General features: G+C 42.8%; 1 protein-coding gene across 1 annotated transcript in view; it reads left to right on the plus strand.

Annotated features, from left to right (window-relative positions):
- rnf152 (ring finger protein 152) overlaps positions 1-13,461 on the plus strand; it is a 70,071-nt gene extending 56,610 nt beyond the window's left edge. Inside the window, exon 3 of the mRNA XM_008297659.1 lies at positions 7,493-13,461. Coding sequence (XP_008295881.1) covers positions 7,634-8,293 — 660 coding nt within the window. The 5' untranslated portion in view covers positions 7,493-7,633 and the 3' untranslated portion in view covers positions 8,294-13,461. The remainder of the gene's footprint in view (positions 1-7,492) is intronic.
- Positions 13,462-13,886: the final 425 nt, after the last annotated feature.

Raw genomic sequence — 13,886 nt, forward strand, 5'->3', positions numbered from 1 at the left:
GCGTTGCGTATTTTGGTCTCTGTGTCTCCTTTGGTGTCAGATTTGGGGTTTTTTTGTGTCTCTTTGCGTCTGATGTAAGCTATGCTGTGATCTCTGAAGGGACGTTTGTTTTCTGCTGTTTCAGAAAACGCCCCCGTTCAGGGCGGGTGGAGCTGGAGGCCGCCGCTCCGTCGCCCTTCGTCATTATTAAGTCGTTACTAAAACACGCTTTTAGCCGAACGGAGGTGAAAACTTCCTCCAGGTGTGCTTGAGTTGTTTGGCTGTTGTGTCTCTACAGCATGTAGGTGTGACAGAAAGTGGGTCAGCCGGGTTGTCCTGGTTACGGCTCAGTTGAACAGATAAATCACGTTGCCAGGTCGCTGTTGTTTCATGACCTCGGACCGAACTGAAGGAAAACGATGCTGCATCCAGACGATCTGTGGAGCTGCTTACTGACAGTTTCTGCAACTATTTTTATGTCAGATTAACTCCAAGCAGTTTTTGGCTGTTTTTTATTTGTGCCCGTCACATTTTTACTCACTGTGGGCTCATTTTTCACTCCAATGTAAAGTCCTGCAGCTCTGTGGAAACAGAACAACCAGGACTAGAAGGAGAGAGAACTCAGAAATGTCTTTTGTGCTGTGGGATGCAGTTCTAATGCCATAAGTAAACACAAACAGTGAATTCCTCTGATTGTTTATTTTACAAAATCTTAAAATCAAGCTGCAACCAAGACTTGAGAGAAACGGTTTATGAGTCGGGTTTTTAACTCGCACACAACCTGCAGTTCAGCCGAGAACTCCTTGAAGTTTGGTCACATGATTGACAGTCCATCGTGGCTTCATGATTGCTAAAAGAACTCACGTATTTTACCAAAAAGAAGAAAAGAAATGGATTTCTTTGGTTATTTTTCTTAGAAATGTAGAAAATTTTTGAATCAACATTTTTCCAAGTGTTCACAGGTGTTAGCGATACTGGAAAATACAGCATTTATTTTATTTTCCAGGACGTGGTGCAAAAAGAAACAAACATCCAGAAAGTACATCTTGAATTAATACAATTTAGGCAAATTACTTCTTGTCCGGTTTGGTCTTGTTCAGATTTAAATTGGATTATTTATCACAACATGTAATTAACAAACAGAAAAACAACAAAGTATTAGGCAGATTTGAATTCTAATTTCCACGTCAACAGCCGATGGCAACAAAATAATCAGAAATAACTTTGATAATTGATTAGTTCTATAAGTTACTTTACTTTGTTAAAATTAAATTCTTAATTAAGCAATTTGTACTGATAACTTGGGCTTTCACAAACAACCAGTTTTTTATTTGAGGACATAATTTAATTTAGGGATTAATTAAAATAAGACTGTAGGGGACAAAAACTGGAAACGAAATCCTCAGTTTGTTGTTTGCCGTCTGCCCAGCGTGACTTTACCTCGTTGAAAGTGTCAGAAATGTGACTTTCTAGGTTCAAGAAGCTGCTGCCTCTTCTGAATTGAATTGGATCTTTTTTGTATTCGTTCTGCAGCCGTATTTTTACCCAGAAAGCCTGTGGAAAGGAAAAGACTTGAGGAGGAGGAGGGAGGGAGGAAGGAAGGAAACCTCGTGGAAAGTGTAGAAGTATGAAGAATTGATGTAGAGGAGGAAAAGCTTTTCGGTCAGAATGGAAAAAGGAGGAGGAAGGCAGGAGGGAGAGCGGCTGGCTGTATGGGAATATTGAGCCACAAAGCGTTTATGTCAGATCAAAGCTAATCCTTATCTTTGGGAAAAGGATTCAGTAATACCCCGGGCTGTCTCGCCCCCTCAAGGGCAGGTTTCTGCCTCCGTCTCCCTGAACTCGTCCTCATCACGTTTCCGCACAACCGGAGGGATTCTTCTGCACCTTTTTCCCCCGACTTTGGCTCGGTGGGAGAATCTAGGTCAGAGCGAGGAGGAGGAGGAGGAGGATGGAGGGTCTGGCCTCCGGACGGGGCTGGGGAGGCAGCGCTGGCGCTCGAGGGAAGATGATGCTGACGAACGCAGGGAGGATGACTTGACGGACTAACGGGGATCCAGTCGAGTGCTTAACGCGACGAAGCATTTTAAGGCGTACCTGGTTATCTTCACCTCCCGAGTTCAACACGAGGTGGATCTGCAGGAACCCAGGGCACAAATATTTCCAGGAGTGACCCTGTAATCGTCCTGTTCAGCCTCATGGTTTCCATCGCTGTGCATAATCTGACAGCTTTGACTGTGACGCCAACCCCAAATGTACCAAAACAGCAATAAATGTTAGTTCAAGAAGATTATATGAAGGTGGAGTTGAGTGTTTTTGGTGGTTCGACTCTGGTGTGGGGCAGCACCAGATGAAGGTATAAGATGAGGTTACGCTGGTGGTGACAAAGCAGCAGATTATTGGTAATCAGGGAAAGCTGATAACTGATTTTCGGAGATGATATACATTACATGTTGTATATTAACTGCAAGGAACCTGTTATTCATAACTGTGTTTCTTTATTAGTAATGATTAACTGAATATGTTCAATGTCAGACCATCATGTGATGCTCGAGATCAATAACATTTTTTCTCCTGCTGTTTCTTAATCTTTCACTGTTCTATCATGTTTGTTGTCCACTAAGGCCCAGATCTTAAGGTGTTATTTCATACTGTGTTTCAGATAAGATAAGATAAGATAAGATATGCCTTTATTTATCTCACAAGGAGAAATTCACATCGTTGACAGCAGCTTTCAACAGTCGTACACAGATACGACACAGGAAAAAACAAAAAATAAAAAATGTACATATAAATATCAGATATCAGAAATAGTGCAAACATATCAGAAATAGTGCAAACATGAAAAATGGGCTTCTGGGAATATAGAAAAAGATATAGAAAAAGATATATGTATATATATGTATGTCAGAGTAATCTGTGGCTGCCTCCTAACTAGTCATTAGCATAGCGTTAGCCACTGTGACAGCAGCTAATGTCCTGATTTGTAGCGGTAGCTGTGCTTCTTGTTTGGTTTTTGCAGGTTGTGTCTGCTGAAGAGACGCGTCTGTCAGTTAAAGCAGATTGCTAAAGCTAATCTGACTTTAGAACAGTGTTACGGTACTCCAGATAGCGTTAGCTGCAAGCTAAGTGACACAGAAAGCCTCTCAATGATAGCGTTAGCAAGGTCAGCTAAAGAAGTTCCAGCTACACTGGCACCAACGTGGGAGTTATTGTGGAGTTTAGCTCTTCTGTTCTGCAGATGTGCTCATTGGTCTCTCTGCGTAAACAATAGCTATCACTGATTGGCTGTTACTCGTGAAATGCAACCAATCGGATCGTGCTGTTGTTGGGACTTTGTTTGACACCACATAGTAAGTACGGAGAGAGACGGAGCCGGCTGTTTAACCTGCTTTCCATATTTACATTTACATTTATTTATATTATTGTATCAAGATGAGATCATTCCTTTATCCTCATATATTTTATTTATGTAGGCAAATGTTTTTATTTGTTGTTTAAGGAGTTTGGCTGCTTCAGCTGAGGTTGCTCAGACATCTGATCAGGATTCCTTGTGTATGCCTCCCTGTGGAGGTCGGGGTAATTTGGAGGAAACCCCGGGGCAGACCCTGGATACGCCGCAGGGGATTCTGTTTCCCATCTGGCTTTGCGGGACTCCCAGGAAGAGCTGAAGGTTAAAGACGAGAGTGCCTTCGCTGCAAATGACGTCATTTACTAACATATTGAGAGATGAATCATCAAAGTCATTTGAATTCCATCAGAAGGCTGTATAAAAAAGCAGTTAAATGCCAGTCCTTGTCTTGTTGCAGTTATTTACCGCTGCCCAAGGTCGAAAGCCATCATCCTTTCTCGCTCCCAACTGGCTGATTGATTGAGATCGAACAGTTTGTCTCCTGCTGTTAACTTTGCAGTTCTTCTCTGTTTCTATGATCTTCTTCTGTTGTTTTTGCTTCATTGCCTGTTCAGGTTCATATCAGTGGCTGTCGCAGAACTTAGCCGTTAGCGTAGCCTTAGCCACTGTTTAAGTAGCTAATGTCCTGATTTGTAGCTTTTTGTTCAGTTTGTTGTGTCTTTGCTAAGAGAGATGAGTCTGTCAGTTAGAACAGATTGTTAAAGTTAATCTTACTTTCGGGAGATGCTACAGGTACTCCAGGTAGCCACATGCTAAGAGGCACAGCTCATCTCTTAGCGATAGCTTTAGCCTAGCACCTTCTGCAAAATAAGTTACAGCTGCACTGACACCAACAAATCAATCACGTGTTCAGTCATGAAAGTGATTTTTATATAAAATGACTGTACAAAATAAGCAGTTATATTCCAATCCTTGGCTTGTAGCAGTTATTTCCCGCCATCCAAGTCAAATGTGACCTTCCTGTCTCGCCCCAAATGATCACCTGATTGTCTTCTGCAGTTCTTCTCTGCTTTATCACTTTTTTACTGACTAATATCTTAAAGTACTGTTTCTTATTGTTTTCCAGACACTGTTTTGAGATAATCTGTGGCTGCTTCATAACTTAGCCATTAGCCATTAGCATAGCCTTAGCCACTGTAAAAGTATCAAATTCCCTGATTTGTGACGTTGGCCGTTCTTCTTGATCAGTTTTTGCATGTTGCGTTCCATGAGAGAGACGTTTTTGTCATTTCGAATAGATGGTTGAAGGTAATGTTACTTTAGGAAGACGTTACAGGTACTCCAGATAGCCACAGGCTAAGAGGCACAGCAAACCGCCTAGCAATAGCCTTAGCTTAGCACCTTCTGCAAAATAAGCTGCACTGACACCAACAAGTAAATCACGTGATCGGTCACTGAAGTGATTTGTATTTGATAAGAAGGCTGTACAAAAAAAGCAGAGTTACATCCCAAACTTTGCCTTGTTGCAGTCATTTGCCATCGCCCAAGGTCGAATGCGACCATCCTTTCTCGTCCCCAAATGAACCAAACTGAAAGGCCTGAACAAACTGCTCTGAGCGCGCCCGGTGTGAACTCACTCTTATCTGTCATTGCCACATCGGTGTCCCCACAGGGCGCGACGAGGGCTTTAATTGCCTGAGATCTTGTTTTTGATAAAGGACCGAGATGTACGGCGTCGCAGGACAATCAGTGGTCACCTCTTTCCATTTTATGTCACCACTCGTCTCTCCATCTGTCTGCCTCCTCGCCCTCGCCGTCCACCCACAGTCCTGCCTGGAGGGACACCGAGGTGTAGGAGGAGGAGAAATCCAGTCGTCCTCCCTCCTCAGCAGTTTTCACACTCGACAATTTGGGGGCGAAAAATAAAATCTGAAGCCGGCAGGGCCCTGTTTGGTATTCATTGTTTCCTCGGTGCTATTTTGACAGGGTTTAATCATGTGTAAAAGCAAACTATTACAGCTTCCGCATGGATTAGCACGGTCGACGTGATTATGCAAGAAGAGCAGGAGCAGGACGGAAATGTTTACGGAGTCTGTGGCCTGAAGGGGACGCTTAAAAGAATTAGACATACTTAACACAGATACTGGGGCGAAGGGTCTGGTGAACTCGGCCCTGCTGCAGTCAGCTGCCAGATAATCCATACGGTGTGTACATAGTGATGACTCCCTGTGGTTTGTGATGCATGGTACTAGTTTGACCGCTGCCTCCAGCTCCCTCAGGCCTGAATGCGATCAGCCCGCTGTGAGACTCTAGAAAGTGCCGCCATTTGTTCCTCTAAAGTTTGGGACGCATCATTTGCAGTGACCCCAACAGCATGTTTGCAGGTTTAGAAATCTCCTAAAATATGAAGCTTTATGCGTTTTCTTGCATGCTCCACAACTTGAATTCAGTTCATTTTGTCTGATTTGTTTTCTTTTAAGGAGCAAAGTAAATGTGCTTAAAACTACTTGTGGTGTTGACAAACTACTGCAGAGTCCAGAAAAGAAAGGAAAACACTTTAATGACGTACATAATGCCTCGTATGTCACCAGAAAGACGAGTGGATTGGTTATTTTGAAGAGTGACTTGTTTTTTGGAGAATGAACAGTCTCTTATTGGTGCATATTTACCTGCAGTGCACCTCTCACATGTTTAAGACTTAACAACAACGTGTTATTTCCTACATCTTTGAAGCCGCTATGTTATATTATGAGCACTGTCATTATGTCGCCTCAGAAATATGAATTTCTTACTTACTCACCTGCAAAGTAGAATAACAGGTTTTATGGGAATGATGGTGTTAAACTCTGAGTTTAGAGTTTTATCAGGAATGTTTGGTGGTACAAGACTAAAACCGTGATGATAATTGGTGACCCTTGGGAAAGTTTGTGGTAAACTCTTCGTGTTTACTCTGTTTAAAATGTTTATAATATGCTACCCACAGTATAAAAGGTATTCAAACCAAATGAACTTATGTCTGGCTACTGGACTTGTTTTGAGGATGCCTGAGCAACTGATGGTGTGATACGGATATTTTAATAGACTTAATGTTACCAAAAACTTGCTTGTTTTAACCAAGAAAAAAAATGTGTCTTGGTTCTAGTGGTGGGACAGAGTCATTTGCTAGGAAAGGTTAACTTTACATTTTGTTGGGAATTCAAAATATTAATGAGATTAATGAGGGGTAACGACATGATATAAGCTCATTAGTTGGTATGCAAAACATGTGTGGTTTGGAGACGACATAAATGCTAACGTATACTTGTTAGCTTGTTAGCGGTTAGCCACAAACGGCCTCTAGTCTTGTAAAAAGTGACTGTTTTGTGAGGACGACCTAGAATTTACCTGTATGTACATTACATCACAGCTAAACATTTTGAAGTTTTTGCAAAGTAAAAAGAAAACCAGTCGGTGCACTTGTACAATCACTGACAGTGTTTTATAATAAATGTAATAATTAAAACATGAAAGACCAAAGCAAGAGAAAACAGTCTCAGTGCAGGTCACGTTGTAAAGATGTTTAGAGCCTAACAGGTGAACTTAAGAGTCAAACTTTCACATCCCTTCTTCTCAACTGAATTGCTTGTTACGTTTATTGCATTGAGGTGTAGCGCATATGTGTTGGTGAGAAGAAAACACTTGAATTTAGCTTCTTCTTCATCTCTACATCCATTATTCTGGTTTGAAATTGAAATGATGAGTAATGCAAAGAGAAAAAAAAAAGGCTGCATCAGAGAAAAAGTAAATAAAAGATTCCTTCTGAATCAAAGCTGAAGACTTTGCCTTTAATTAAACCAAATCTGAGGCTTCTGAATATCTTTAACTGCACTGTGACGTTCACTTTCACTTCTATCTTGTGTTTTTATTCTCTTTCAGCTCTTTTAACTGTTGAAATGTCATTTTTATATAGTTTTATGTTCCTTTTACACTTTGCCTTGATGCTCTTTGAACTGCCTTCTTGTTGGAATGTGATGTAGAAGGAAACTTGACTTGTGGGGATCCAGTGATGAGTGGTAGAAGAAGCAGAGATTTTAAACTTCACAGGAGGCTTCAGGAGAGCTGTAGTTCCAGATTGTTCTCGTCATCATCTCAACCACACCGTCTCTTTGTCTTGTGTTGCAGATGAAGGGCCATGTTGCCACCGCAGACCCGTGACATCGCTGTGAAGTCGTGGACGGTGGTGGACCGCAAAGCATCCGGTTCCTCGCTCGGAGCTGCAGAATTTTCCTTCTAGATCCGTTCCTGCTTTCACCCGCCACCCAAATGAATCTGTGTGAAATGGAGACTCTTTCCCAGGATTCAATTCTGGAGTGCCAGATCTGCTTTAACTACTACAGCCCCCGGCGGCGGCCCAAACTCCTGGACTGCCGCCACACGTGCTGCTCGGTGTGTTTGACCCAAATGCGCAGCAGCCAGAAGGAGATCCGCTGCCCCTGGTGCCGCGGCGTCACCAAACTTCCGCCGGGTTTGTCCGTCTCCCAGCTCCCCGACGACCCGGACATCATCACAGTCATCGCCATCCCCCACGCCTCCGAGCACACGCCCGTCTTCATCCGCCTCCCCAGCAACGGGTGCTACATGCTGCCGCTGCCCGTCGCCAAGGAGCGGGCGCTGGGCCTGCCGGGCGAGCTCGGGTGCCGCTTCCTTCCCGGCGGCCAGCAGAAGGGCGTGACGGTGGTGACGGTGCCCGAGCAGCAGCCCCTGGGCCTGGCGATGGGCCTGGAGGGCGTCGGGGTGGGTCTGGAGGGCGGCGAGGGCGAGAGGAGGGTGGCCGGGCCGGTGGGCGGCGCGGGGAAGGGATCCACGTGGTCCGGCGTCTGCACGGTGATCCTGGTGGCCTGCGTGCTGCTCTTCCTCCTGGGCATCGTCCTGCACAACATGTCCTGCATCTCCAAACGCTTCACCGTCATCTCCTGCGGCTGAAGGGAGGCAGATCGGACCGCCGCGGACCTCCCCTGGATTCCCCCCCACCGGCCCTGCCTCTCCTCAGGGCGGGACTCTGCTGAGGAGAGGGGACTCAACTCACATCATGGGCATTCAAGGAAACTACCGAGCAAAGTAGACGGACACCGATGACGGACGTGAGGGCAGGAAGGAGATCCACAAACTGGTCTGCCGTTACTTTTTTTAAAAAAACATGAAACACTCAAACCTTCACTTTCCGTCTCCATTTCCTTTCGTTTCCTCTGAAAGAGCGCTTCGGGAATCGATCCAGATTTGTTTTCTGGCTGGAAGCCGGGCTCGCTCACATTCACAGTGGTCGGATTGCCTGTTTAGTCTGTGGTTTGTAGAAGTACATCATAGTGTTGTTTCGCCGAGTGTGGCGTCTCCAGCTGGACGGACTTGGCTGCTCTCCGTTCTCCCGACGCCGCAGGAATTAACTGTGCAGGATCCACGTCTGGTCTGAATAATTTAGAGAGTCAACACAGCTTTTCGTTTTCTTTTTACGCAACCTGTTCGGAGCAAACTGTTGCTGTGACACGGCTAAGACAAGGGTTGTCAAAAAATATGGATTGTAATGTTCATACATGCCAGCATATTGTACAGCTGAACTGCAAAACACAAGGTAGTGTTGAGTTGCTTTAAAGTGTGAGTCACTGCTAAAGCCATCTGATGATTGGTTCGTTGGTAATTTGATTGTTTAAGCAAAACCGTTTCATGGCTCCAGCCTCTCAAGTATCAGGAATTGCTGTTTTCTCCTCATATTTGTATCGCTGGTTGCACAAAACAAGCAATCTGAAGCTGTCAAAACTTGCCACAGTTGCTTTTATATGACCGTTTCTTTGCTAAACCTTGACAGGCTAATTCATATTGCAAGAAAATTTGCACATTTTTTTCAAAGGTTTCAATGAGAAGATCAACTTCATACCTGTCTGTTAGCTATGGAGGCATTTAGCTTAGCATAAAGTGGAGGCAGGAAGAAACAGCTAGCTAGGCTCTCGGTTTAAAAAAACAAACAAAAAAAGCAATTTCTAAAGCCAATTATAAACACATGTTTAGTCTGTACACAAATAAAAGTGTAGTATTCTTGGTGCTACATATGCTACAAGAGGATGTGTTGCATTACTTTTAAAACGTTTGTATGGGTGAAAAAACGAGAAGCCTGTCGAGCTGTTTTATTGTGCTTTCAGATAGCTAGCATGCTAACTCTCCACGTTACTTCCGTCAGAAACAAGTTACGTGATTGCATTTTTTATTTACTTTGAGCAGAGCCTATCTAGGTCTTTACTAGCAAGCATGTTAGCCCCCTGTGTAAGTCCCCACCCAAAAAAGATCTGTTCGTATATTGTAAAATCGAGTTAAAACAAAGTAACTGGGAACTTTAGAGCTGTTGAAAAGCATATTTTTTTTACTTTGAAGAGAGCCAGACTATGTGGCGATTGAGGCTTCCATGTAGCGGCGTAGCATGCTAGCTCTTCAGTTAACTTCCCCCAAAATTAGGTTCTAAATTTGTGAGGATTTAATTAAGGCAAACATGATGCTATGATTTGAGTTATTTCAACGAGTTAATAGGTATTCTTTATTTTATTTTATTTTTTTATGAGACCAGGCTGACCTGTTTCTCCTTGCGTACGGCTAACATGCTAGCTCTTGATGTTTTACAGTTACATTTCTAAGTCATTAAAGATTACACAATAAAACAAAAATGTACAACAGTAATTTAAGGGCATATTTTTATACTTTGAAGAGAGCTAAACTAGTTGTTTCACCCTGCGTACAAACAGTTTCACGCTACATGCTAGCTGAATTACAGCACATACCTAAAAAAAAAAAACTATTGCTTTCCTTATTTTCTACGGATTAATCAAGCATAAAACAACATACTATAATTTTAGCGCTGTCAATAAATAAGTGGGTGTGCTTTTGAGCTTTGAAGAGACCTGTGTTAGCTGTATTTGTGTTAGCTAATGAGCATGCTAGCCCCCTCATATAACTCCACCAAAAACAAGTTGTGGTTTTTTGAGGATTAAATATTAAACATTGCTATAATTTACATGCTTTAGATGTGGTGATATTTATTTGAAGTTAGAAGATAGCCAGTCTAGCTGTTTCACCCTGGTAGCTAGCTAGCATGCTAGCTCCTCATATAGCTCCCACCATAAAACAAGTTATGCATTCTGAAAGATTAAACAAACCAAATAAAACATATGACGATGACAGGTAGGCCAGCTGTTTTCCCTGCTTCCAGTCTGTATGCTAAGCTAAGCTAACAGCCTCAAGGTTCCAGCTCTAAACCGAGATATAAGACTGGTATTGGTCTTCTCATTGAACTCTGCAAGAAAGCCAATAAGACAAAATGTCAGGATATTCCTTTAAATAGAACGAATGCAGAATCTGACCTTGGACACAAGTTTTCTTGATTTCTTTCACTTCTGCAGCGCATCAGTTTTGAGTTTTCCCACGGATGCTTTTCATCTTGCACAGCTTGTTCGGCGACTTTTCACCCCGACCTCCTTCAAGACCAGCGCCGCCCTCTGAAGCCAGACCCTCCAGGATCTTCGCCGGCAGCCCACACACACACAACACACACACCATCGACTCCTCGTCTTAATACCTTCTTAATTCAGAAACTGGCGGATATATGGGCTTGGCGGTGCGTGTTCATGTGTGTGAGTAATGGGTCAGCGTCGGGTCAGGAGTGGGCGGTTGCTGCAGGGTTCCTGTTAATGAAGGCTGTATCGATTTATCTGCGTTTGGATATCTCTCCGCAGAGATGGATGTTTCTGTTTTTGTTTTTGTTGTGTTTTTTTTTTTCCTTCACTTTTTATATGTCGAGGCAGCAGTTTGCCGTGAGGCGGTGGGGTGTACAGCACACACAAACAGGGTGGACGCCTTTGTACAGCAGCCTCGTCGTGTACAGAACGATTGTAGTTTTCTGGTGTTTTTCCGATGATTTCCTTTCGTTGACATGTTTTGTTTTTTATTTAGAGGGCTAATCTGAGATGAGGAAGAAGCGGTTATTCAGTGCACCTCAAGGCATGAGGAGAGTCGTTTTTGGCAGATGGCAAAATGTTAGATATAAATATACAGTTGTTTAGTTCACAGTTTATTCATCCAGTCACTAAAGGTTAACAAAACTGACTTTGCCCCTTAAAAATTTCAGCAAATTTTCTTCAATTTCGACCCCAAACTGCAGATAATTTTGGATTTACTGGCTTAAATCAAACCGTTGAGGCCACGTCAGGGCGGCCGTTTGTTTTGCAGATGCAGCGAGTTAACTTCATCCAGGCTGGTTTGTGTGCGACGTGCAGCCGGTTGCTATGAGACCGAACTGAAAGCCCTTCAGAAGTTGGATGTAGCTTTTGCTGGAAGTTGACATATTTTTAGCTCGTAGCACTTAGTGCTCCGTGGCCTCGATGAAAAGTCGCTAATTTCCCGGTACTGGAGGCTGAAGTGGTTTCCTGGCCTGACGTTCCCCCTCCGAGGAGAATCTGAAGGTGAAGTAAATCCCAGTCGGTCTGTTTACAGCGTTAATGTGAGGTTATAAGCTGTAAATGGTGGTTTGTTAACAGTTAATAAACATGAATTAACGTTAGGTGTTCCATTTAGGTTGCCAGGTTTGGAAAATGAGACTCTCAAATCAACTTGGCAACCCCAAAAAAATCATCAAGGAATAGTTTATTAACTGTTAATAAACACATTCGTGAGGGTTTATGGTGAATAATGTGTAATAAAATGGCTTCATTTTTACATTTAGGTTGCAAAAATTAGATCTTTGAGTGGACCTGGCAACCCGTAAATCATCATTAATGGGCTGCAGCTGAGCTATAAAGGATTAACAGAGCATTTATTAACCACCAATAAACATATTATTATGAATAAACCCTTATAAGCGCCATATAACCATTTGAAATGCTTTTCATTTTTACATTTTGGCTGCAAAAATTAGACCCTTGAATGAACCTGGCAACCTAAAAGTCATCATTAATGGATGGCGACTGATTTATTGGCTGTTAATAAACACATTATTTACAACAAACCCTCAAGAGTGCCATATAACCATTTAAAAACGTTAAATAAATGGTTTATGATGCAGTTACAGGCAGATAGAGAACATTTCCAAGTGTTTATTAATACTCATTTATACATTATACGTTATTAAAAAGCAGACTTAATACGGATTTACAGCATTTACAGAGTATCTCAGTGGATTTGTGGTCCAGTGTGATCCCCAGTAGTCGACACCAGGCTCCTAAAAGACCAGTTTAACCCAAATAAAGGTGTTTTTAGATGGTTGGAATTTAACAGCTGATGCTTTCAGATGCTTCTGCCAGATTTTTGTTAAAGTATTTGCCCTCAAATGACAAAAAAAAATCCTTATGTCGTCGGTAAATCACTCACAGATTTCATTGGAACCAGTTCTGACCAAGAAAAAGCCTCTTTAGAAGCCGTTCACTGTGTTTTCTGTGAAGAGTCAGAAGAAGAAGCTGCATCGTGTCGGGATCAAATATGAAAACCCCAACAGATAAAACCAAAATTATCTGCATGGTAACATCAAATGCAAAAGCCATACTTGGAAACAAACCAAGGAGGGAGTTAATTGTGGCCTAAATAATCGATTAAATTGGACTTTTTTTTTGCAGGAAACATGCTTTTTCATGCATCAAAGAACGAGTCTTCTCCTTCCACCGATCCACCGTGAGTTTGGTTTTTATGTGGGACGAAGGATCAGATCATTTATTTACCCTGAAAGTGTCCATAGGATAAATAATATCTGACATTATTGATCTGAAAGTGGTTAAAATGCTCCATTATTGGGAAGCAAACTCCTAAAAACGCTGTCATGCACAAATCTGAAGCCTCTTCCTGCCATAATGTTCTTTTTTTATATAATTTTCAACACAGAAACCCGTCGGACTCTCCTTCCCGTCCTCTGTATTAATCGTTTTCACATCAGAAGCCGTCCTGTCGCTCGTTTTTTTTCCGTTTATTTACCTGAAGCGAGGGGCGTGGACGGAGCGAGGCTTGTCATGTCTGTGCCTGTGTGTTTGTAAAATGCTGTGAAGTTCATGTCGTAGTTTTCTGTTCGGCGACGGCGCCGGCAGCAGCTGTTTTTAGTGAACTATTAAAGCAAACGCTCTGAATCTGAACCACGAGTCTTTTATGTGTGTGTGTGTGTGTGTTTACTTTTTCATTTAGAAGAAATAAACCCCCAGTGAAAGATTTAAAAAACAAAAAAGCGTATTCCCCGGAGCTTCATTTATCGAAATCCCATATTTCACGGTTGAGTAGCGGGAAGCCTGCTGCCTTTGTTTACCCTCAGGAAGCTCTTTTCTCCTCAAATATTTATTGATATAGTGTCACGGAGGTAATTAACGCTCTCCGGGGGGCAGTTTGCAGCGGCAGAAACACCTCGATTCCTCCCAGGCAGCAGCTAATGATAGAAACAGTGCTCCGCTACGAGCTTCATGTGTTTGTTCAGTGAAACGACCACCAGAGCTCCTCGTCTCCACCGTCATTAGTTATTCCTGCAACAGGGTCGACTGACCCTCAGACGTGAGGTCACGAAGCCACT

This window comes from Stegastes partitus, unplaced genomic scaffold (assembly GCF_000690725.1).
Source record: "Stegastes partitus isolate 25-593 unplaced genomic scaffold, Stegastes_partitus-1.0.2 Scaffold1233, whole genome shotgun sequence".
Classification (NCBI taxonomy): Eukaryota; Metazoa; Chordata; class Actinopteri; family Pomacentridae; genus Stegastes; species Stegastes partitus.